The sequence below is a fragment of the Eleutherodactylus coqui genome, chromosome 12 (genome assembly GCF_035609145.1).
Source record: "Eleutherodactylus coqui strain aEleCoq1 chromosome 12, aEleCoq1.hap1, whole genome shotgun sequence".
NCBI lineage: Eukaryota > Metazoa > Chordata > Amphibia > Anura > Eleutherodactylidae > Eleutherodactylus > Eleutherodactylus coqui.
Window position 1 is genome coordinate 112,127,063 of NC_089848.1, and position 22,908 is coordinate 112,149,970.

Below are 22,908 nucleotides of genomic sequence, written 5' to 3' on the forward strand. Positions count from 1 at the left end.
CTGACTGACCCCTTAATTAGAGCCTCTGGCTCTCTCACATTTGAAGCTTCCCTGTATGGTAATTCTCCCCGTGACCCCGGAGTGCAGCATAGAATCATGTGACAAGTTTTCTGTGGATCAGTTTCAGTGTGAATCCACATTAGATGGGAAAATCCAGCGATCGGAGTGATTCCAACGAGGCCGGGTCATAGGTGCAAGACTAGCCGGGCCCGGGATGTCACTGCCAGCCCCGTGGGGTTTTCTCATACAACGGTGTGAAGAATCCACAGAGAAAACTTCTAGAGCCATATTAACAGCACCCATTGGGAGAGGTATGACAATCTTCCATTTTGGATGGCTTATCATCCAGCACTGATAAAGGGAAAAAAAACCCGAAACAGCTGTCTGTACCTGGGTGTTCTGGTTTGGCTCACATTCTCTGTCATGTTACAAAGGCCTATTAAAAGGCTGGACATTGACTCATAGGGTAGCATCCTTCCAATAGGTGGCGCTGTGGAGAAATTTTCCATCACTTATTTGCATAGATTTTGTAGCATTAAAGGGGTTATCCCAAAATCCAACACTTGTCAAATGCAGAAATGACCTCGCCATATGCCTCCCTTCTACATATTCACACTCCGAGTGTATATCTACTGCACTTGGTGAAAGTTTCCTAATTGAGCAAACTGGGCGGTCCTTCCGCTCAGTCACATGACCAGCATTTCTCTCTGGCAAACTCTAGTTCCCAGATATGTCTGCATCATCACCTGGCACCTCCCACCTCTACACATTTACCAGGAACACTACTCTGCCTATACACTGAAAGGGTTAATTGGAGAAAATTAAGGGGTATTCCGGGCTAGTTTAACTCGTGACCAATCTACTGTCACTCAGGACCGCATTCCATCAGTTGACAGTCTAACCCACTGTTTGACTAGTAAATGACGACGTCCGGCCTGCTGCGCTGAGGAGGAAGTCGGAGCACCGGCTTCACTCCCATTGAAATAAATGGGAGCGCCGCACTGTTCTTACACTTCCTGCTCAGGACAGGATGTGATGTCCTGACCATGGTCCTAGGCAGGAAGTGTAAGAGAAGTGCGGCGCTCCTACTGACTTCAACGGGAGGGAAGCTGATGCGCCGGACAAGGACAGCGAAACTACACAGAAGTGAAGGTCAGATGAACCGAGCATGCTCGACCAGAGTGGAGAACTACTGGAGGACGTTCCACCAGCAACTAAAGTGAGCATGGGATGTTTAGGAGGGGGAGAAGTCTGGAATAGTGCATTTACAACAAGTGGGTATATTTGCAAAGATTAATGCAATGTTACATATAGAACAAAACCAAAGTGATCTTGGGAATACCCCCTTAGACGGGTTATACCAAGATATAAAGTTATAAAAGGATAAGAGGATACATCTTATGATCATTGGGCATGTAACTGCTGGGACCCCTACCGATTCTGAGAAGGGCGGTCCTGAACATCCACTCAAATGGAGCGGAGGTCGCACATGTGCTGCTGCCCTGTTCATCTCAATGGGGGGTGTTGGAGATTGCTGCACACTTTTACTCCATTCATGCAGGGACTTTGGGACCTGTAGATAGTTAGGGGATAACCATTTCTTGGCACAACCCCTATAATATCCCAGCCCTGCTGACAGCACTTTACTTCTCGCAGGATCTTAGTAATAAAAACGTGTAAATCTTGTATACTGTGGTTGATGAGCAACTAGATATAGCGGCCCTCATAGTGATGCATCAAATGAAAACCAGATGGAGGCTTTCCTTTACGGGATCGATAAATACGGCCCGGGGGAGCGGATGATGGTGCTGAAAGCTATTTCCCCATACTCTGCGTTTGGAGAGGGCGTGGATCTCCGCATCGCTTCCCGAACAAAAGGTCAGATTGCCCAAGTACTGGACATTAAATGACAAAGTAATGAAACCTGCAGACAGCCTAGCAGCAGGGAAGGAAACACAGAGGTGCAGAGATTGCAGATGAACCCGGGCCCTGGAAATGGAGGGGGAGGGGCACAGACTAGGGCCATCAATGACGTGTAATGGGGTGTCACATGATCCCCTATACTGGGCTATACATGCTCTCTGCAATATACTTTCCTCTATTAGTTATCACAATAATCCTAAATTCTGTATTCCAAAGCGTTGCTGACGTTCCTCGGACCCGGTGCATTGCAGGTCGGAGGTCTGAATGACATGGATAATGGACATTACTTCGAGTATGGATGAATTCCCTTCAACATTCCCTCGCTGTAGACGTAAAGTGTCCATGATATGCTGGTTTTTTATACTCGCCCGGGTTCCTGCGGTGCCCGCCGGTGAAGAACGAGCACAGCACGGCACATTTGGCTCTTTTCCCAGTGCCATGCACACACCCTCCCATAGAGGTGTATAGGAGAGCGCTCGCACAGGCCCCCTGTCACCTCCGCTAACAGCTACACAACTTCCTTAGGTTCCCTTTAAAATGAATGTCTGCTCTAGAATTTTTTTTTTTTTTAAAAAGGAGTTTTCAGAGACCCCAACAAGTGTAATAAAATCTAGTGGAATAGAGGAGCATAAAAGAACAGCCAGAAATAAATGAAAAGCGATCAAAACGTCACGTCCGCCCCAAAACGGTCCCCCAAACACAGAAAACGCATTGCTGCAATCAAAATGACCCATAAAATAAAAACCTGTCATTTATATTGCACTGCGAACGCTGTAACCCCCCCCCCCTCCCTCTCCAAGATAACAGAACAATTGTGTTTTTCCTATTTCGCTCCACTTAGGCTGTATTTGCAGGAGCGATTTTCCCGTGCGCGTTACCTCCAATCGCAATATGGACACAACTTGCTTGGGAATATAACCCAATGATTCAAAGGCGTTAATTTACAGGAGCAGGTTTTTCGAAGAGTCATTGTCCTATTTTTGAGCGATCGGTTCTAGAATTGCCTATGGTTTCCTATGGGAGCTTAAAAACTGAAAAGTGCATCACACTCGCATGAAAATGTGATTATCGTGCGAGTGCAATGCATTTTTCTTCACTATTTAAACTATATGCGATTTTAACGGGCATTGAAAATCCACCTAAAATTCCTAGGTACGGGGATGCGGTTTTCTCGCAAAACACATAGCAGATGCACTTAAATTTAAAAAAAGTTTAAAAAAGGTTTCTCAGACTGATATTGCACTCGCCCGTGTGTATGTGACCTTAGAAATTCACAGGAGTTTGGTTTGTTACGTGGCAGCATTGCAAAACGCAATTTATCCTGCAAAAAACAGAACGCAAAAATAAAAAAAAAAAGTTTTTTTCCCCCCTAAATTTGGGGAGGGAGGGGGATGATAATCAAAAAAGGAGCTGCAGTGGGGAAGGGGTTAAACGCTGGTTACCCTTTAACATGCACCATTTTTTAATGGGCAGTACTGATGTAAGATACTAGCCATGAGGTGGGACTGAGGCGGCGAGCCGTACAGCCAAATACGCTGCTGGCTGAGACTTCCCCCAAGTTGCGCCTGCCGATAGCCGCATGATCTTATTGGCAAGATCGAGTGGCCAATAGCTGCAGTGGCTGGGCGCGGTCTCCGCTGTGTGGGAATGCGGCCCACGGACAATTCTTCCATCCAATATTAAGAACAAAAAAAAAAAAAATGGAATTAGAGCCCAATCATTCGGATGAGTCTATTCGCACCCGTGATTTTTACGATAGTTTGAGTTAGAAAATTTCAGCACGTCCCATTTTGTCCGTTTTTCGGATGACCTCTAATGTGCGCTGCCTGATGCGAGTTGCACCCGTGAATCTCAGGCACAAGTCGCAATTGTCTGTGTTGATATCGCCGTAAGAAGAGTGAAACGTCCAACATCTCTACCGAGTTGCGCGACATTTACCCCGCCCTAGGCGCCTCTGCTGGTAAAGCTCTTGCAGGGTTTCTTATGAGATCATGTTTTGGCCCCTCCGCCGGCCTGTAATCTCCCCGCTGACCTCTGACCTGAGACGCGGGTTCTGCATATTAAAATAGATTTGTTTTCAGTGTAATAAAAGAATGACAGTAACTGAGAGATGAGAAAGTGAAGCGAAGCGCGTCTCCGGCTCATCTGACCGCTCAGTCAGTTCTGCCAAATCCATTTTGGAAACCTCTAAATGTACTTGGCTCCTCGGAGGGGATTTAATCACTTCTGAACACGGGAATAGTTGTAGATTTGGAAACAAAGCCGTCAGTGTTGTAGGTGGACAGAGGTTTTTCTTTCTGCTCTTAATCAACAGATGAACTACCTGAACTGCACGGTCAATATTGCCTTCGGCTTGACTTAGCGCTTCTGCTGCGGCGGTCTCCGAGTAGCCCATCCCCCGCAGAGTATTAATCTTATCCAGCCTCTTTTTTCTCTTCTCTCGCTCTTCTTTTCGTATCTGCGCTTTCTCCTAAAAGGACAGTAAAGGAGTTTACAAAAAAAAAAAAAAGTAAAAAAAACGTATCTACACTTGCACACAAAACAAGCTGCTATGTGCGTGAGCTGTATACAGATAGTTCGCATCTTGCGAAATTCGTAAGTCGAATGTTCGCAAGTCGGGGACTATCTGTCCTACACAGTATGATGTCATGCTATGGCATTACATCATACTGTGCAGGGATTGGGCAGGCTTCTATCAAGCCTGATAGAAGCCTGTCCAGTCAGATCGCGGTTGCTAGGCAGCTGGGGGCCTTCTGAAAGGCCCTAGGGCTGTCTATGCAGAGCGCCTATCAAGCCGTGCGCTTGATGGGCACTCAGCATAGGCAGTCCTGGGGCGTTTCAGAAGGTCCCCGGCTGCCTAGCAACCGCACAGCGTCCCGCGATCTCGTCGTGGGACGCTGTACGGGCCCCCTGAACGTCGGGTGCAGGCTGTTTCTTACAGCGGCCACCCGGCGGCAGCAGTTCCGACGAGCCGCGCCGCTCGTCAGAACTGTTAACACTCTAAATACCGCTGTCAGAGCAGTATTTAAAGTGTTAACAGTTCCGACAAGCGCCACGGCTCGTCGGAACTGCTGCCGCCGGGTGCCCGCTGTTAGAACTGCCGGCACCCGACGTTGTATGGAGTGGGATCCACCCGCGATCCCCTCCATACAACCATTTGTTCGACTTGCGAACGGGCTCCCGGAACGGAACCTGTTCGCAAGTCGGGGACTAACTGTAGTTCTCTCTAAGCTGGTTGGAGCCTATCTGCTGTTATGAAGTCCTCCATACACTGCACTTTGAGAACCCAGCAGATTCTGTTCCCTAACTCTCCATAGCACATACAGTGACGCAACATTAGCATGGAAAACATTATACAGCAGTACTGAACAGTGTAGATGTAATTTCAGTAGCTATGGGGAAGTAAATCACTTACTATTAGCTGCGGGGAAGTAAATCACTATTGGCTGCAGCAGCCACATCTCTGAGTCTCTCCCCCTCCTCTTCCCATCTCCATGTATAGATGTAGCAGAGTTTAACTTGAGATTTCATGTGTTATGATAACTGCATGTGTCAGGTTGGTTATTATTTTGGGCCGGCCGTCCATGGGTGTTGCGATATATTGCCAAGGATTTCCCTGTCAATTGGCACAATATGTGTGCGGTATTCTGACGTAGAAAATTTGCGCCAGAAAGCTGCGTATTTTGAGGTTTTCAATGTGTAATTTGCCGTGGAAGGTTCAGTTACGGATACGCTGGTTTCCGCATCGATGTTCCGAATACAAGCTTCACCTGTTGACAGCGCAAAACCTGCAACAAGAACTGCGGCAGAATGCCACAGATTCTGATTGGGGTTTTTCGAGGTGGAAATCACTGCCAAAAATTCCGCCCGTCAACCCCCCCCCCCCCCCCCTCCCAACCTGGGGTCCTGTTATATGGCGCATTTAATCATTGGAATGAGTAAATTTGTTGTTTCCTTTTAAATACGCAGATAATCGTGTAAATGTTTCGCCGCGGCGCCTTCAGTCCATCACTGGTCTGTCAGGGCAGTCTGGAAATGCCGGGGAGTGATCAGCGAATGATCGAACGATGCCTTTTTACATAAAATGACTGGTAAAACGAACGAACGGTGATTTTTATGCCTTTATGAAATGAACGATTAGTGATTGTTCTGTCGCTGACCGTGTTTACACGGAACAATTATCGCACGGTTCAACGATTATTTGAAGGATAAACCTGTGCAAAAATTACCTTTAGTGGCCATTTAAAGAAAACCCATCAGCACGTTTGAGCCCCATAAACTACATCATAGAACTCAAAAGTTCCGGAACTGTGTCCCATCCTCCTGAACCCCGTTCCTGCACTGAGATATCAGCGTGCGAGCAGGACTCTTCAGAGGGCTCTGTGTGCACACTCTCCTATAGAGATTGATCAGCACACAGCCTTCTGAATATAGTAATGCTGTGCGCACCTCCCATCTGTATCTGCGGGCGTTAGGCTGAGATCACTGGTTTCACAAAACCCCGCTGAGTCAGCGTCCCACCACAATCGGCCCCGCACCCTCCTGGCTTATATCCAGACCCGGATCGCACCTCTCGTTTACACGCGATGTGGTTTGCAGCATGTTCCACGTTCCCTTCGCAAGCTCTGAGCGCCAGACGAGCCTCCTGAGCGGAGCAGCCGAGCTGTAAGAGAGTCTCCACTTTTGTAGGGTCTATGGAGAGTTCATTATACAATCGGTTAGCCTGAAAGGACAGAATAATCACAATAGTCAGTGCATTTCAGTAAATCTCTCATCATACACGTTTTTGCCTCGCCAACGTCCATCCTTTAAGCACAGATTTGCATTACCACCCCCCCCCCTATACCTGATCAACTGAAACAATATCATTTTAAGTGGCTGAACATTTCCTTATAAACTAAAAGGGGTGTTTGAGACTTTTTCCATAGGGGATCTTCCTCCGTACAGGACTGGTGGGGGTCCACCGCTCGGCATTCCCACTGACCATTTGATGGATGGCACCGCTGTCACTACAGAACGCACAGGTCACTCACCATAGCGCACAGGCTCAAGATCGTATTGAATTTAAAGGGAGCGGCTCCTGCAATACCAACCTGGACCGCTGCACTGCAGTAAGTACAATCCGCTTCCTGCACCTTCAGTAGTGATAGTAGCACCGGGAATCAGTGGGGATCGCGAGCGGCAGACCCTGCCAATCATCCATTGATGGCTGATGATCTGTCGCAAGGACAGGTCATCCATAAAAATAAAATTATAAAGAAAAATATCAAATCAAGAGTTCCACACAACCCCTTTAAACCCCCAGCAGTGAAGAATAAGCACAGTATTGTTGTGCAGGAAAAGGACATTACTGCATTGGACGAACAAGGGTCTACTTTAAACAGCCGGAGCTACGGCTCTGTCGGGGCTACTGACACAATTCTTGGTTTTAAAAGGACACCAAAAGCATGTCCGTAGCCCTTTTAGAACCGTAGTTACAGCCGTTTGAAGTGGGGTCGGGAATACTGAATTTACAGCTGTCATTTTAAGCAAGTGTTACATTTATCAAGCACGGAAAACTATTTAAAAAATATATATACAAAAAGCTAAAAAAGCTATTTCCCCATTGTATTTTGGGATTTATTTTTATGGCGGTCAGTGTGGTATAGATGTTTTACCTTTATTCTACGGGTGATGACGATTATGACAATACCATATTAATGTTTATTATGTTCTACCACTTTTTTGGCGCAAAATAAACGCCTTTTGCGTGGCACCGCATCCCAGGACCAGAGCCTTTTATTTTTCAGTCGACAGACCCGTGCCCAGACCGTTTTCTGTTGTACAACCTGTAGTTTTTATTGGTACCATTTTGAGGTATATCGGATATTTAAATTAATTCCCTTTTATTCCTCTTTAGGGGCAGCAAGATGATCAGAACAGGGCTATTTTTCCATTTCCCCCAGAAAAAGAATATCATTAAAAGTTATAGAATACATTATTGATACCCAAAATTGGTTCCTATAAAAACTAGAACTTGTCCCACAACATACAAGACGCCACACAGCTACAGGGACAATTAAAGTTATGACCGCCAAAACACAAAAAGGGCAAACGATTTACTGGCTATTAAGACTAAAATTAGTTATGTCACTAAGGGGTTAAACATGCACATCAAATATATTTACATGAAACCAATTCAAAATGTACAATTAAGAAGTGACATTTTCAGGAGGGTTGTTCCTATTTTAAAGTGACTGTTGGGGGTTAACGAGTCGTAATACTTTACCGATTCCCTGCCTCTCTTGATCTGATACTCTTTGGGGTCCCCACTGGTCTCTGTGCTCCCTGATGACATGGACATGTGACTGCAGTAGCTAATCACTGACCACAGCGGTGACCTACTACTCATTGGATACAACAGTTCTATGGTCGTGTCAAAGACTGTGACAGTCAGTGATTGGCTGCAGCAGTCACATGTCAACGGGGACCAGAAGGTACAGAAACCGGCGGGGCACCTCAGGAAGCGTCAGATCGGGAGTGGTGCAGGATCGGTAAGGGGAGTATAACTACTTGTGTTATTTTAAGGCATTCTGAGCATTTTTCAAAAACATTTCTTAACCCTTTCCAATCCAATGTCGGGCCTGCCCCGACATCATTTCCCTCCACAGCTCCAATGTCGGGACAGGCCCGACACTGCAGTGCAGGAGTGCATCTGCACCCGATCATCAGACACATCGGGTGCAGATACACTCCTGCACGGATCCTCAACAAGGACCCTCGAGGAGAAGGCAGAAAGGGTTTTTAACCCTTTCTGCCTTCTCCTTTACACATTGCATAGCGCTCAATTAACGCTATGTAATGCACAGAGATTCCGGCCGGCGATCATGCGACTGCCGATGTTACCTGACCCCCAACGGTCACATGAATGCCGAGCCGGAACCTGCACTGTGGGGGCGCCTGTTTATCTGTCTGGCGTCTTCCGCATTCTCCCTTCTGCCTCCCAGCCCGGCGATCATGTGAACGCTGGGTGCCACCTTACTCCAGTGGTCACATGATCACCGAGTCGGGAGGCAGAAGGGAGAATGCAGAAGACGCCGGACAGGTAAGCAGGTCCCTCCCTGCACCCTCCTGAACTCTGTCAGTTCAGAAGGGTGCAGGAAAAATGTATTTTTTCTCATCCATTGTCCCCAGCTCCAATTTATTTGGAGCTGGGGAGAATGGATAAGAAAAAATAAGCGGATTGGAAAGGGTTAAAACTTTACTTTCTTACGGATCCCAATAAAAGTATACTTAAAGAATCTGTGTTAATAAAATTCCCCCGCCGCCTCCAAACTATGCAGACGGGTCCGGTGGGCGGGCTGGACTGTTACTGTTGGCATGAGGTTTTCTCCTGTAAGAATCTGCCCCTCCTGCTCCTAGGAGCAAATCATCGCCCCCGAATGGCAGCAGATCTGGTGCACGCGCAGAGATAGACAACCGGCGCATGAGAGCGCTGAATCCGCCCACAAAAAGGGGACTGATGATCTGCGCATGGGCCAGTTATCAAACTCAAGGCACGTACACGGAAATCTGCTGCGATCCTTGGAGGTACTGCCCATAGGGGGAAGAGAGAGGGTTTTAGGAAATAACCTCAAGCCAGCAGAAACAATCCGGCCCGGCCACCGGTCTGCATAATTTGAATGCAGAAAGGGAATTTTATAAACACCGATTATTCAAGTATGCTTTTATTAGGATCAAAAAAAAAAAAAAGAACTGCATCAAAACAGGACATACAGCGATTTTTCTAATTCAGACTAAGGCCCAATCTCCACGGGCGGATCCGATTTGCGGAATCTACGCAAATCAAGCCAGCCATAGGGAAGCATGGGCGGCCGAACGTAAATTAAAGAATGTGGGGTTTTTTTTTGCGGACCTTGCGGTCTGGAAAACAAATGGCAGCTCGCTCCATTGCAGTGCGGTTCACGCACGGACACCCAGCAGAGTCAGGACTGCAGTCATAGAACAGCAGGGCCACATAAGTCATCAGCATCAGACGGCCGCACTGCTGTCATACGTAAGAACGGTGGCTTTGGATTGGAGAACGGTGCGGGGCGTTTGGGACAAACAGATTTTTAGTATGAAAGAGTTGAGCTTGTTTTCCTAGAGAGGACGGATCTGAACAGGCAGCTTATGGGTGTGAACAGGCAGCTTATGGGTGTGAACAGGCAGCTTATGGGTGTGAACAGGCAGCTTATGGGTGTGAACAGGCAGCTTATGGGTGTGAACAGGCAGCTTATGGGTGTGAACAGGCAGCTTATGGGTGTGAACAGGCAGCTTATGGGTGTGCTCAGATAGGAGCGTCTCACATCCATAACCTGGGAGAGAACAACAGAAGGTCAATTGTCATAAAAAGAACAAAAAAAAAAAACCAAAAATGACACTTCACAATTTTGGCATTTCCTGTCCATTTTTGAGGCTCATGCTACACACAAGCTGAACAGGTCTTACCTCTGAGAGTTTCTCCATCGCCTCTCTGGCCTTGCCATTGTGGTAATTTACTATCCCTTGCAGCAGGTAAAGTCGGAGGAACAGCACCTTCTCCCGCCCGTAACTCCCCTGCAACAAAAGGACAAGGACAGCATAAATACCAGGAACTGGAAGAAGTCAGCAGTCTGAGAGCATGAGCCGTACGGGCGGTATAAAGCGAGAGCATGAGCCGTACGGGCGGTATAAAGCGAGAGCATGAGCCGTACGGGCGGTATAAAGCGAGAGCATGAGCCGTACGGGCGGTATAAAGCGAGAGCATGAGCCGTACGGGAGGCGTGAGCTGAGCGAGAGAAGAGTAAACGTATGAGCCGTGCGAACGTAGGACCAGTGCAAGAAGTCACAGGGACAGAAAAACTCCCTCTCCTTTAAACTAAAGTCACTGATGAGAACTACTAAAACATAACTTTTAATCATATTTTTCAATAAAAGCAGGGGGCTCCCACCTAAAGACAAACACACATACGGACTCAAATACTTGGTAGAGCAGTGGAGGCCAACGAGGGAATCTCGTTTAATAGTACGTTCTGTTTGTTCCTTCTTCTGGACTGTAATACCCATCATGGTGCCAAACATCCGCAGACTTCTAGCGGTATGCCTACTGATTAGATAGCAGATGCTTCACCTACGTGCCTCTTCATGAGCATTACTCAGAGATGCTATAATGGACAGATTTCTTAATACCGCATACTGTACACTGATTTGCTGACGCACAGTTATAGCGGTCTCGTTATTCATTATGTACGCTCTACTATAGATAGAGAAAATATTATAAGAGACGGAGCAGGAATCGGGACCGGGGAAAATCTGATCAGTGACTTTATGACCAGTGCAAGGAGTATGAGCAACGTCAGCAGTGCAAGAGTATGAGCTGGATAGGCATTGCAAGCTATTGAATAGTACGAGCCGCGTGACGGTATGATGATGCAAGGGTATGAGCTGGATAAGTCATGGTGAGTGTATAAACAGTGAGCAGTGCAAGGGTATGAGCAGTAAGAGGAACTGCAGTATAAACCATGATGGTATGAGCAGTAAGAGTAACTGCTGTATAATGATGGTATGAGTAGTACAAGACCAGGGCTGGATGAGCAGAGTGAGTGTATGAACAGTACGAGCTGTGTGATGGTATGATGATGCAAGGGTATGAGCTGGATAAGTCATGGTGAGTGTATAAACACTGAGCAGTGCAAGGGTATGAGCAGTAAGAGGAACTGCTGTATAAACCATGATGGTATGAGCAGTAAGAGGAACAAGAGCAGTACAAGATGATGGGCGGGATGAACAGAGTGAGCGTATGAATGGTACCAGCAGTGCGACGGTATAAGCGGTGCAAGGGTATTAGCCGGATAAGTCATGGTGAGTGAATAAACAGTTTAAAGAATATGAGCAGCGCAAGTGTACGAACTGGAAGACGGTGTGATTGATACAAGAATATGAGTCAGATAAGCCATGGTGAGTGTATGAACAGTGTGAGGAGTATGTGAAGTGCAACAGTATGAATGGAGGAGCATGAAGAGCATTGTGAGGAGGACAAGCAGTGCTATGATATGGATAAGCCATGTGAACGGATGAGCAGTGCAAGAGTAGAAGCTGGATAAAGCAATGCGAGAGTATAAGCAAGAGCACAGCCAGTGCAGATGTCCCAGCCAGGCACGGCTCGGAGCTGGATACGCCACGTCAGCATATGAACAGTCTGAGATTTCCATTGTAAAACTGTGACCATCTCGCGGTGTAACTTTCCATCTAGATTTGTTGTTTTTCTCGGCTATCACGAAGCATCAGCAGAACCTTCTGAGACGCTCGGCCCGACAGGCTCGCTTCCCACCGCTGTTTATGTGGGCAGCTGGACGCCTCAATTACTACAATAGAACATTTACTAATAAAAGTCTGGCACGTCGGCGCAGGAACGCCCATCTAAGTGAGTGCGAATCGCATTAGTGTCACATTTATACCAGAGCAGATTAGAAACGACCCCCTGGATGGCCCATGGACTGCCAAACTCTGTTTAAAATGTTTATTGTTGTAAACTCAAAAGTAAACAGCGAGAGGAATCCATTATATCCCCCCCCCCCCCCCCCCCCGGAGAGTCCGACTCTGGTAGATTACATCACTGCTAAAGACTGAGAATGGGAGAACAGAAATGAGCACCTTGTAGTACAATGTGCAGAAAGCTCAGCTCATGTAAAGGGTCCCACGGCTTTCTCCAGGGTCAAGGCTTTCAGAAGACCCGATACGGCATTCCAGGCCACTTATAATACACAAGGTCGTAACCTCACTTCTAAACATTCAAAAGCTGAACGTTCACTGAACGGCCACTTTATTAGAGACCCCCGATCTAGTAGCGTTGGACTCCTTTGGGCTGCAGAACCGCAGCAATTAATCATGGTGTAGCTTCCACTGATTAAATCGTTCTGCAGGAATATCGGCCCCTGCGGACAGGAAGCTTCATGTGGTTACTGTAGATTAGATGGAGGTGCTGACATGTTCTGATCAGCTGACAGGAAGGGGTCATCGATTCATGCTGCTTGTACCAAATTCTGACCTCCCATCTGCACGGTGCCACAGAAATCTGGGTTCATCTGACCAGGAGATGTTTCTCCGCTGCTCAGTGATACAATTTTTGTGCTCTTTTTGCCCCCTGGAGTCTCAACTTACTCTTTCGCTTAGACACAATGGTGCCGGAACAGAGAGTTGCGCATTCGGATGCATTAGTTGGAGCACCAGCATTGCAATTCAGCTGTTCTTGACTGTGCAGCACCTGCTCATCAGAGCGATTCTCAACATCCTCCTAGGACTCCTTTCAGCGACAAGTTGTTTCCATCCTAAGAATCCCCTTTCGCTAGATGCTTTTCCTCGATCACGAGAGATCAGCGGTGAGGTACATCCACCAGCACAGGTCTATACCTCACCGGAGATCAGCAGTGAGGGACATCCACCTGCACGGGTCTATACCTCACCGGAGATCAGCAGTGAGGCGCATCCACCTGCACGGGTCTATACCTCACCGGAGATCAGCAGTGAGGCGCATCCACCTGCACGGGTCTATACCTCACCGGAGATCAGCAGTGAGGCACTCCACCTCGGGTCTATACCTCACCGGAGATGAGCAGTGAGGCACATCCACCTGCACAGGTCTATACCTCACCGGAGATCAGCAGTGAGGCACATCCACCTGCACGGGTCTATACCTCACCAGAGATCAGCAGTGAGGCGCATCCACCTGCACGGGTCTATACCTCACCGGAGATCAGCCGTGAGGCACATCCACCTGCACGGGTCTATACCTCATCGGCGATCAGCAGTGAGGCGCATCCACATGCACGGGTCTATACCTCACCGGAGATCAGCAGTGAGGCGCATCCACCTGCACGGGTCTATACCTCACCGGAGATCAGCAGTGAGGCGCATCCACCTGCACGGGTCTATACCTCACCGGAGATCAGCAGTGAGGCGCATCCACCTGCACGGGTCTATACCTCACCGGAGATCAGCAGTGAGGCGCATCCACCTGCACGGGTCTATACCTCACCGGAGATCAGCAGTGAGGCGCATCCACCTGCACGGGTCTATACCTCACCGGAGATCAGCAGTGAGGCGCATCCACCTGCACGGGTCTATACCTCACCGGAGATCAGCAGTGAGGCGCATCCACCTGCACGGGTCTATACCTCACCGGAGATCAGCAGTGAGGCGCATCCACCTGCACGGGTCTATACCTCACCGGAGATCAGCAGTGAGGCACTCCACCTCGGGTCTATACCTCACCGGAGATGAGCAGTGAGGCACATCCACCTGCACGGGTCTATACCTCACCGGAGATCAGCAGTGAGGCACATCCACCTGCACGGGTCTATACCTCACCAGAGATCAGCAGTGAGGCGCATCCACCTGCACGGGTCTATACCTCACCGGAGATCAGCCGTGAGGCACATCCACCTGCACGGGTCTATACCTCATCGGCGATCAGCAGTGAGGCGCATCCACCTGCACGGGTCTATACCTCACCGGCGATCAGCAGTGAGGCGCATCCACCTGCACAGCTCTATACCTCACCCGAGATCAGCAGTGAGGCACATCCACCTGCACGGGTCTATACCTCACCGGAGATCAGCAGTGAGGCGCATCCACCTGCACAGCTCTATACCTCACCTGAGATCAGCAGTGAGGCACATCCACCTGCACGGGTCTATACCTCACCGGAGATCAGCAGTGAGGCGCATCCACCTGCACGGGTCTATACCTCACCGGAGAGCAGCAGTGAGGGACATCCACCTGCACGGGTCTATACCTCACCGGAGATCAGCAGTGAGGCGCATCCACCTGCACGGGTCTATACCTCACCGGAGATCAGCAGTGAGGCGCATCCACCTGCACGGGTCTATACCTCACCGGAGATCAGCAGTGAGGCACTCCACCTCGGGTCTATACCTCACCGGAGATGAGCAGTGAGGCACATCCACCTGCACAGGTCTATACCTCACCGGAGATCAGCAGTGAGGCACATCCACCTGCACGGGTCTATACCTCACCAGAGATCAGCAGTGAGGCGCATCCACCTGCACGGGTCTATACCTCACCGGAGATCAGCCGTGAGGCACATCCACCTGCACGGGTCTATACCTCATCGGCGATCAGCAGTGAGGCGCATCCACATGCACGGGTCTATACCTCACCGGAGATCAGCAGTGAGGCGCATCCACCTGCACGGGTCTATACCTCACCGGAGATCAGCAGTGAGGCGCATCCACCTGCACGGGTCTATACCTCACCGGAGATCAGCAGTGAGGCGCATCCACCTGCACGGGTCTATACCTCACCGGAGATCAGCAGTGAGGCGCATCCACCTGCACGGGTCTATACCTCACCGGAGATCAGCAGTGAGGCGCATCCACCTGCACGGGTCTATACCTCACCGGAGATCAGCAGTGAGGCGCATCCACCTGCACGGGTCTATACCTCACCGGAGATCAGCAGTGAGGCGCATCCACCTGCACGGGTCTATACCTCACCGGAGATCAGCAGTGAGGCGCATCCACCTGCACGGGTCTATACCTCACCGGAGATCAGCAGTGAGGCACTCCACCTCGGGTCTATACCTCACCGGAGATGAGCAGTGAGGCACATCCACCTGCACGGGTCTATACCTCACCGGAGATCAGCAGTGAGGCACATCCACCTGCACGGGTCTATACCTCACCAGAGATCAGCAGTGAGGCGCATCCACCTGCACGGGTCTATACCTCACCGGAGATCAGCCGTGAGGCACATCCACCTGCACGGGTCTATACCTCATCGGCGATCAGCAGTGAGGCGCATCCACCTGCACGGGTCTATACCTCACCGGCGATCAGCAGTGAGGCGCATCCACCTGCACAGCTCTATACCTCACCCGAGATCAGCAGTGAGGCACATCCACCTGCACGGGTCTATACCTCACCGGAGATCAGCAGTGAGGCGCATCCACCTGCACAGCTCTATACCTCACCTGAGATCAGCAGTGAGGCACATCCACCTGCACGGGTCTATACCTCACCGGAGATCAGCAGTGAGGCGCATCCACCTGCACGGGTCTATACCTCACCGGAGAGCAGCAGTGAGGCACATCCACCTGCACGGGTCTATACCTCACCGGAGAGCAGCAGTGAGGCACATCCACCTGCACGGGTCTATACCTCACCGGAGAGCAGCAGTGAGGCACATCCACCTGCACGGGTCTATACCTCACCGGAGATCAGCAGTGAGGCACATCCACCTGCACGGGTCTATACCTCACCGGAGATCAGCAGTGAGACACTCCACCTGCACAGGTCTATACCTCACCGGAGATCAGCAGTGAGGCACTACACCTGCACATGCCATGTGACATTTAATCTTGTGACATAGCAAGCGTGAGATTTCTTGAGCTGCTTCTAGTTATCTCAGATCTGCTATATGGGTGGTGAGTAGATACCTAAAGAACAATATCGAGTGATGAGTCTTTAATATCTGCACTTTGTAGCATTATGTATATAAGTGATATATTTGATCCTGGATATTATTTAACTAATTGGCATTTCTTCTTGGTGACATTTATAATCTTCCACTCCTGATGAGTCCTTGTGATTGGCAAGACAAAATTGCGTTTGGTAGGAAAAAAAGGAATTAAAGATCCCACTATATTATCAACAATTGAATATATCAAACTTATTTTCCCTAATGCTATGGAATGATTGGGCGATTAGGGTTTACGTTCGGGGCAGAGTCCTCCTTGTCAGAACGGGTACCCTGCATGTTTCATCAATAGCTTAGTAGAGGGAACAACAGGCTGTGGTAGAAATGTAAAATTATTGAAATAAAAAGGTACGTTTTATATTGTACTAGCCGATATACCCGGCTTCGCCGGAGTTCATTTGATACAGGCGTTTACGTGTTTGCACAGAAAATTTTATGAAGTTCTGGTTACTTTAGAGTAACCAAGGAATAAAATATGTATACACATAGAGGATCATTAGATTCTCTTCGGGCTGCATGCACTGATGTCCTTCTACAGAATGTGTCACCCCTCCCAATCTCCTCATTTAGGACCTAAAGAATGCTTGCACCAAATTTCACGCTTATATGACATCGGGAAGTTACATTACATAAGGGTGCACTTCTTACTTTTGCAATTAGCATTGAATATCGGAGTTGTGACCCTGTTACTTTTCTTATCTAGGACCTAAAGAATGGTCGTGCCAAATTTCATGCTTCTACGATACCGGGAAGTTACATTATATAAGGGTGCACTTACTTTTGCACTTAGCATTGAATAATCAAGTTGTGACCCTGTTACGTTTCTTATTTAGGACCTAAAGAACGGTTGTGCCAAATTTCATGTTTGCACAACACCGGGAAGTTAGAGAATTAGTGGCGAGTCAGTCAGTCAGTCAGTGAGGGCTTTCACCTTTATAATAATATAGCACAATACTTCTGTGAAAGAATGGAAGGTTTCAGCTTATCCCCCTCAGTCACGCCACTCTCTGTATACTCTCCACACACCGTTACGCGAGAAACCCCCACGCGGTTGGCAGTGACATTCTGGCCCCGGCTAGTCTAGCCCCGATGACCGGGCCTCGTTGGAATCACACAGATCACTGGATTTTCCATCTAATGTGGATTCACACTGAAACTAATCTGCGGAGAACTTGTCATGTGACTTTGTGCTGTACTCCAGGGTCACGGGGAGAATTTCCTTACAGGGAAGCGCCAATCATGAAAGGGCCGGGGCTCTAATAAAGGGTTCCTTCATTGTATACCTTAGTACAAAACACATTGTGCACTTTTCTACGTACTTTAATGTTGACCAGTCTTTCATGGTTTTCTCCATAGCACTTGTTGAAGCACCTCTGGGACATATTGAGTTTGGTATCCGCATCATCCAGGCAGTCCAACTGTCCCAAGCGCAGGTAGCACCACACTATATCGAGCTGCAGCACGGCGTAGTTATCCACCGAATTCAGTAGATCTGTTCCGCACTCGCTGGAAGACAGAAAACAAAGGAAATAGAATTGTAACTGGGGAATGCAAGAATAGGAAGTAGGGAAGTCCAAAAACCAGAAGTAAACTGTACTAGATGAAAAGGTCACTGCTCTGAATCTGTCCTGGTTTCACCGCATCACCTGCCAAGCAGTCCGAGGGAACAATGCCGATGACAAGCTTGTGGCCTTTGTTTCACCAACTGTAGCTTAAAAGGGAACTTGGCATCAGCTTCCAGCCTCATAACACTACTTTATGGGGCTCAAAGGTGAGGGATTGGGGAAAAGGCGTTTCATGTTCACCGGCTGCTCCATTCCTGCGCTACATCCCCGCGAAGTTGGCATCCGCCCACAGTGTGACTCTTCAGAAGGCTCTGTACACACACAGAGCTGTCTGAAAAGAGTCAGGCTGTGGGCATGCATCAACGGAGCAGGGACACACCGCAGGAACGGAGCATCTGGCAAGTATAACACATAGCTCCCAGGTCCCTCATCTTTAAGCCCCATAATGTAGCTTATGGGACTCAAAGTGATAACGGGTTCCCTTTAATGGAATTGTGCCAACTTGCACAACACTTTCCAAAATGTGGGGCCCAGGGCAAACAGCTAAATGCCCCAGGTCCCATTCCCAGCATAACTGGTAAACAAGTGATTTAGCCAAGAGAAGTAATGGCAACACCCATTTGCCAGGGGAAGCTGTGGCCAGCCAATCACGAAGGCTTGGATGAGGATCGGAGAGAGCAATATGGCCGTTGCCTTGTGTGGAGTCACTGTCTCTGGTCCCTGTGCTCAACACTTTGGAGGCATTTGTCAGCACAAAAGCGTCATTTTAGGTACATAGAGGGATTTGCACTTTTGCTCGTTATCACACTGGCCATCATATGAGCACAAGTTGTCTGAACAGTTAGGGCCCTTTTACATGGAATGATTATCGTTCCGTTTATCACTGGATTATGCAAAACTGAACAAAAATTGTTCAGCGCAAACGCGGCCAACGGCGTGACGACGAAAGATCATTTGCTTATCGTTAGTTATTTTATACAAACAGAAAGAAGAGAACAAAAATCGTCTGTTGTAAAACAGGCAGTGGATCATCGATGAACGACTGTCTATTTAGTCTGAATGGAGGCGAGCGGCTGGAAGAGATGACGCCGGATCCGTGACCTGTCTGCAATGTTAATTTTAGGTTTTTATGCTGAAAGATCCCTTGCAAATAGTCTCCCTTCTTTCTAAATTGTTGTCCACTGCCTGTTGTCAAGTGAATTCCGTCTCTAGTAACAAGATGGTAAACAGGACATTTAAACAGTCAGCTGGAGATGGGGGGGGGGGCTATCGAAGCCCCATTGGCCTTCCCTAGGATGCAATTGCAGGATACCGATGGAGCTTTGTGAAGGTTCCCAGGGCTACCATGCACCGATGCCTATTAAACCCTGCCACGGGGAACCTGTCATCAACTGTAAGTACCATAATCTATGGTGCATATAGTGCAGGCGACGTGGAGTTTGGGGAGCCTCTTATCATACTCATCGGTTACTGTGGCGTTCCTTAGCAAAGTCGGCGTGCGCAGAGCAAGCGTGACTCTTTCCAGAAGGCTGTACGTAAAGTCTCCCATGGAGATGGGAAGAGCGGGAGACCACATGCTCAACCATCTGAAGACACTCAAGCTTGCTGTGCGCACACGGACTTTGCTGGGGGACAAAGTGAGTATGAAAAGAGGCTCCCCAGGTTCCAGGACACCTAAACTATAATCACCATAAGGTCGCCTGTACACAAACAGATTTTTGCTGCGGAATCCGCAGTAAATACCATTCATGGCACGCCATGGGAAAACGCTCTTTCCAGCACACTTGTGGTAACTAGAGATGAGCGAGCGTACTCGGATAAGCACTACTCGCTCGAGTAATTGGCTTTATCCGAGTATCGCTGTGCTCGTGTCTGAAGATTCAGGTGCCGCTGCGGCTGACAGGTGAGTTGCAGCGGGGAGCAGGGGAGAGCGGGCGGGAGAGAGGGAGAGAAAGATCTCCCCTGCAGCTCCCCGCTCCGTGCCGGCACCCGAATCTTCAGGGACGAGCACAGCGATACTCGGAAAAAGCAAATTACTCGAGCGAGTAGTGCCTATCCGAGTACGCTCGCTCATCTCTAGTGGTAACCAATTGAGGCTAAAAAAAAAAATTGCAGCACGCTCTATTTTTGTGCGGTATCCATACGGACAGCTTCCATTAAAGTCAACGGGAGTCGTTCAACTCATGACCCGTCCGCAATTAATACTGCAGACAGATCACCGCTTCTACGTCATCGCCTAGCGACGGTGCGGGAAAAATAAACATTTGAAAGAGAAAATCCGTACTGTGCATGTCAGACGGAGGCTCGCCATGACCATCCGCAGTACAGATGGAGAGAAAAGGCAGGTATGCAGGGGCGCCGATGGCAGTCAGGGTCCGATTCCATTGCGGGCTCCGGTTCTGCGGTGTGCATTAAATGGTACTATTAAAAAAAAAACAATACAGCTCGGCCTGCAAAACCCCATACAGCTACGTCGACATGAAAATAAAACAATGGCCCTTGGAAAGGAGGGAGAAGGAAAAAAATAAAATTTAAAAATCTCTGGTCTTAAAGGGGTTAAATGTGGTTGTGTTTTTTTTTTTTGGTTTTTTTTACGTGGCCCGATTAGATAATGAGAAACGGGAGTGTGCTGAATCAGAGCAGGCACAACGTCAATGAAAGTCTCAACCAAAAAAACAACTTCATTAGATTTTGGCCATCGCAATCCATCTAAACCCCGTCATTTATCACCGCGCTGCGGGCGTGCCTCCAGCTCAGAGGGGGATGAAAACGCTTAGTGAGAAAAACACACAGCGAGCGAGTAAATGCCGTGAACAGAATGAATCAGCTCTTACCAAAAGTGCTTGTCTGCATCCAGCAAGAATGGCAGCGCTAAAGCATACTGTGTTCTCTTCAGGAATGCTCTTCCCCGCTCGTGATATCCCATCGCCAGCATGAGCGCCTGGGGACAACAAGTTAGGCAATAGAACGGTCAGAAATGTTCATTCTTACGTGAGGACGACGAGGTGGCGAGAAAATTGTGCAAACTGAAACAAAAAAAAAAAAAAAAAAGTTAAAAAAGGGCAAAAACTGCAGAGATTGGACCCCGGAGGGGGATGATTTATGACCACCCCCCAGAGGGCCGCCAACTCCGAGCCCCGTCAGACTGTGAGCAATTATCGGCTCGCTCTGCCAGGTTCTTCATCCTATCAGATGGCTACAAGTCCCAGGATTGTGCAGAGAAGATAAAATATCACATCCTGCATCCCAGATGTTCGGTATGCGCTGAGTGAGGGATCGTTTACTTATGTGCACCGCGGCCCGGTGACAACTCCAGAGATCCCATAACACAGCAAGACTTACATAATCACTTCCACACATAGACTGAAGCTAAGCGGCCTGGATCACAAAGCGGTTAGGGCAAAATGATAGAGTAAGGGTCCATTTAGATGGGCCGAATGCCGAGCCAACGATGCCCGACACTCGTCTGTGTGTCCTCGCTCCCGTGCTGTTGCAGGGGGGCTGCAGATTTCTCTCCTCGCTCCCCGCCCCTCTCCATTGACTTAACACAGTGGCCGATCAGCACTGAACGGCTGCTGTTTACACTGAACGATTAGCGATCAGCTCATCATCCAGCGCCATATGCCGCATAAACGATGGACGATAAGTGTTCAGTGTAAACAGCAGTCGTTCAGTACTGAACGGCTGCTATGTTAACCCTTTCCAATCCAATGTCGGGCCTGCCCCGACATCATAATTTCCCTCCACGGCTCCGATGTCGGGGCAGGCCCGACAATGCAGTGCAGGAGTGTATCTGCACCCGATCGTCAGACACATTGGGTGCAGATGCACTCCTGCACTGATCCTCATCGAGGACCCCCGAGGAGAAGGCAGAAAGGGTTTTTAACCCTTTCTGCCTTCTTCTTTACACATTACATAACGCTCAATTAGCGCTATGCAATGCATAGAGATTCCGGCCGGCGATCATGTGACCCCCGGCGGTCACATGAACACCGAGCCGGGAGCCTGCACTGTGGGAGGACCTGCTTACCTGACCGGCGTCTTGCGCATTCTCCTGCTGTCTCACGGCGATCATGTGACCGCCAGGTGCCACCTGACCCCAGCGGTCACATGATCGCCGAGTCGGGAGGGAGAAGGAGAATGCAGAAGACGCCGGGTAGGCAACCAGGTCCCTCCCTGCACCCTCCTGAATTCTGTCAGTTCAGGAGGGTGTGGGGAAAATGTATTTTTTCTCACCCATTCTCCCCAGCTCCAATTTATTTGGAGCTGGGGAGAATGGGTGAGAAAAAAAATAAATGGATTGGAAAGGGTTAAATCAATGGAGAGGGGCGGGGGAGGGAGGAGAGAAATCTCCTCCTGCCGCCCCGCTGTGAGCCAGCGATACTAGCTTCCGTGCAGCAGCACAAGAGCCAGTATGTGCGGGTACAAGTGTCGGGGCATCGTTTGCCCAACATTTGTCTTATAGGGCCTTAAGAATCTTTCAAAAATAGAAGAAGGATTAAGTTTATTTTTGTCAATTAACAAAATGCAAAGTGATTGAGCAAAAGAGAAATGTAAATCCCATCAGTATTTGGTGTGACGCCCTTTACCTTCACATCAGCATCAGTTCTTCTCGGTACTCTTGCACACAGTCAGGGATTTTGTAGGATTATAGTCAGGTGTGTGATTAACCAGTTATACCAAACAGGTGATAGTGATCATCACTTTCATATGTAGGTTGAAATACAGTCTTTAACTGAAACAGAAACTACTGTGCAGGAGGTTTGAAACTGGGTGAGGAACAGCCAAGCTGCTACAAAGGTGAGGTTGTGGAAGACAGTTTAATGTCACAGGTCATACACTATGGCAAGACTGAGCACAGCAACAAGACACAAGGTAGTTATACTGCATAAGCAAAGGCCTCTCCCAGCAAAGATTGCACAGC

The 22,908-nt window shown here is 48.7% G+C and overlaps 1 protein-coding gene across 3 annotated transcripts in view; it reads right to left on the bottom strand.

Annotated features, from left to right (window-relative positions):
• The window catches only part of NUB1 (negative regulator of ubiquitin like proteins 1), a 64,513-nt gene that overhangs the window by 16,078 nt on the left and 25,527 nt on the right, over window positions 1-22,908 (bottom strand). For all 3 annotated transcript variants that reach the window (XR_010787344.1, XR_010787343.1, XM_066585137.1), the window contains exons 8-12: window positions 20,819-20,925; window positions 17,739-17,925; window positions 10,393-10,500; window positions 6,494-6,646; window positions 4,247-4,393 (exon numbers count right to left, since the gene is read on the bottom strand). Coding sequence is in view for 1 of the 3 variants with exons in the window: in XM_066585137.1 (XP_066441234.1) it covers window positions 4,247-4,393; window positions 6,494-6,646; window positions 10,393-10,500; window positions 17,739-17,925; window positions 20,819-20,925 (702 nt within the window). In the remaining 2 variants the exon portion in view is untranslated. The remainder of the gene's footprint in view (window positions 1-4,246; window positions 4,394-6,493; window positions 6,647-10,392; window positions 10,501-17,738; window positions 17,926-20,818; window positions 20,926-22,908) is intronic.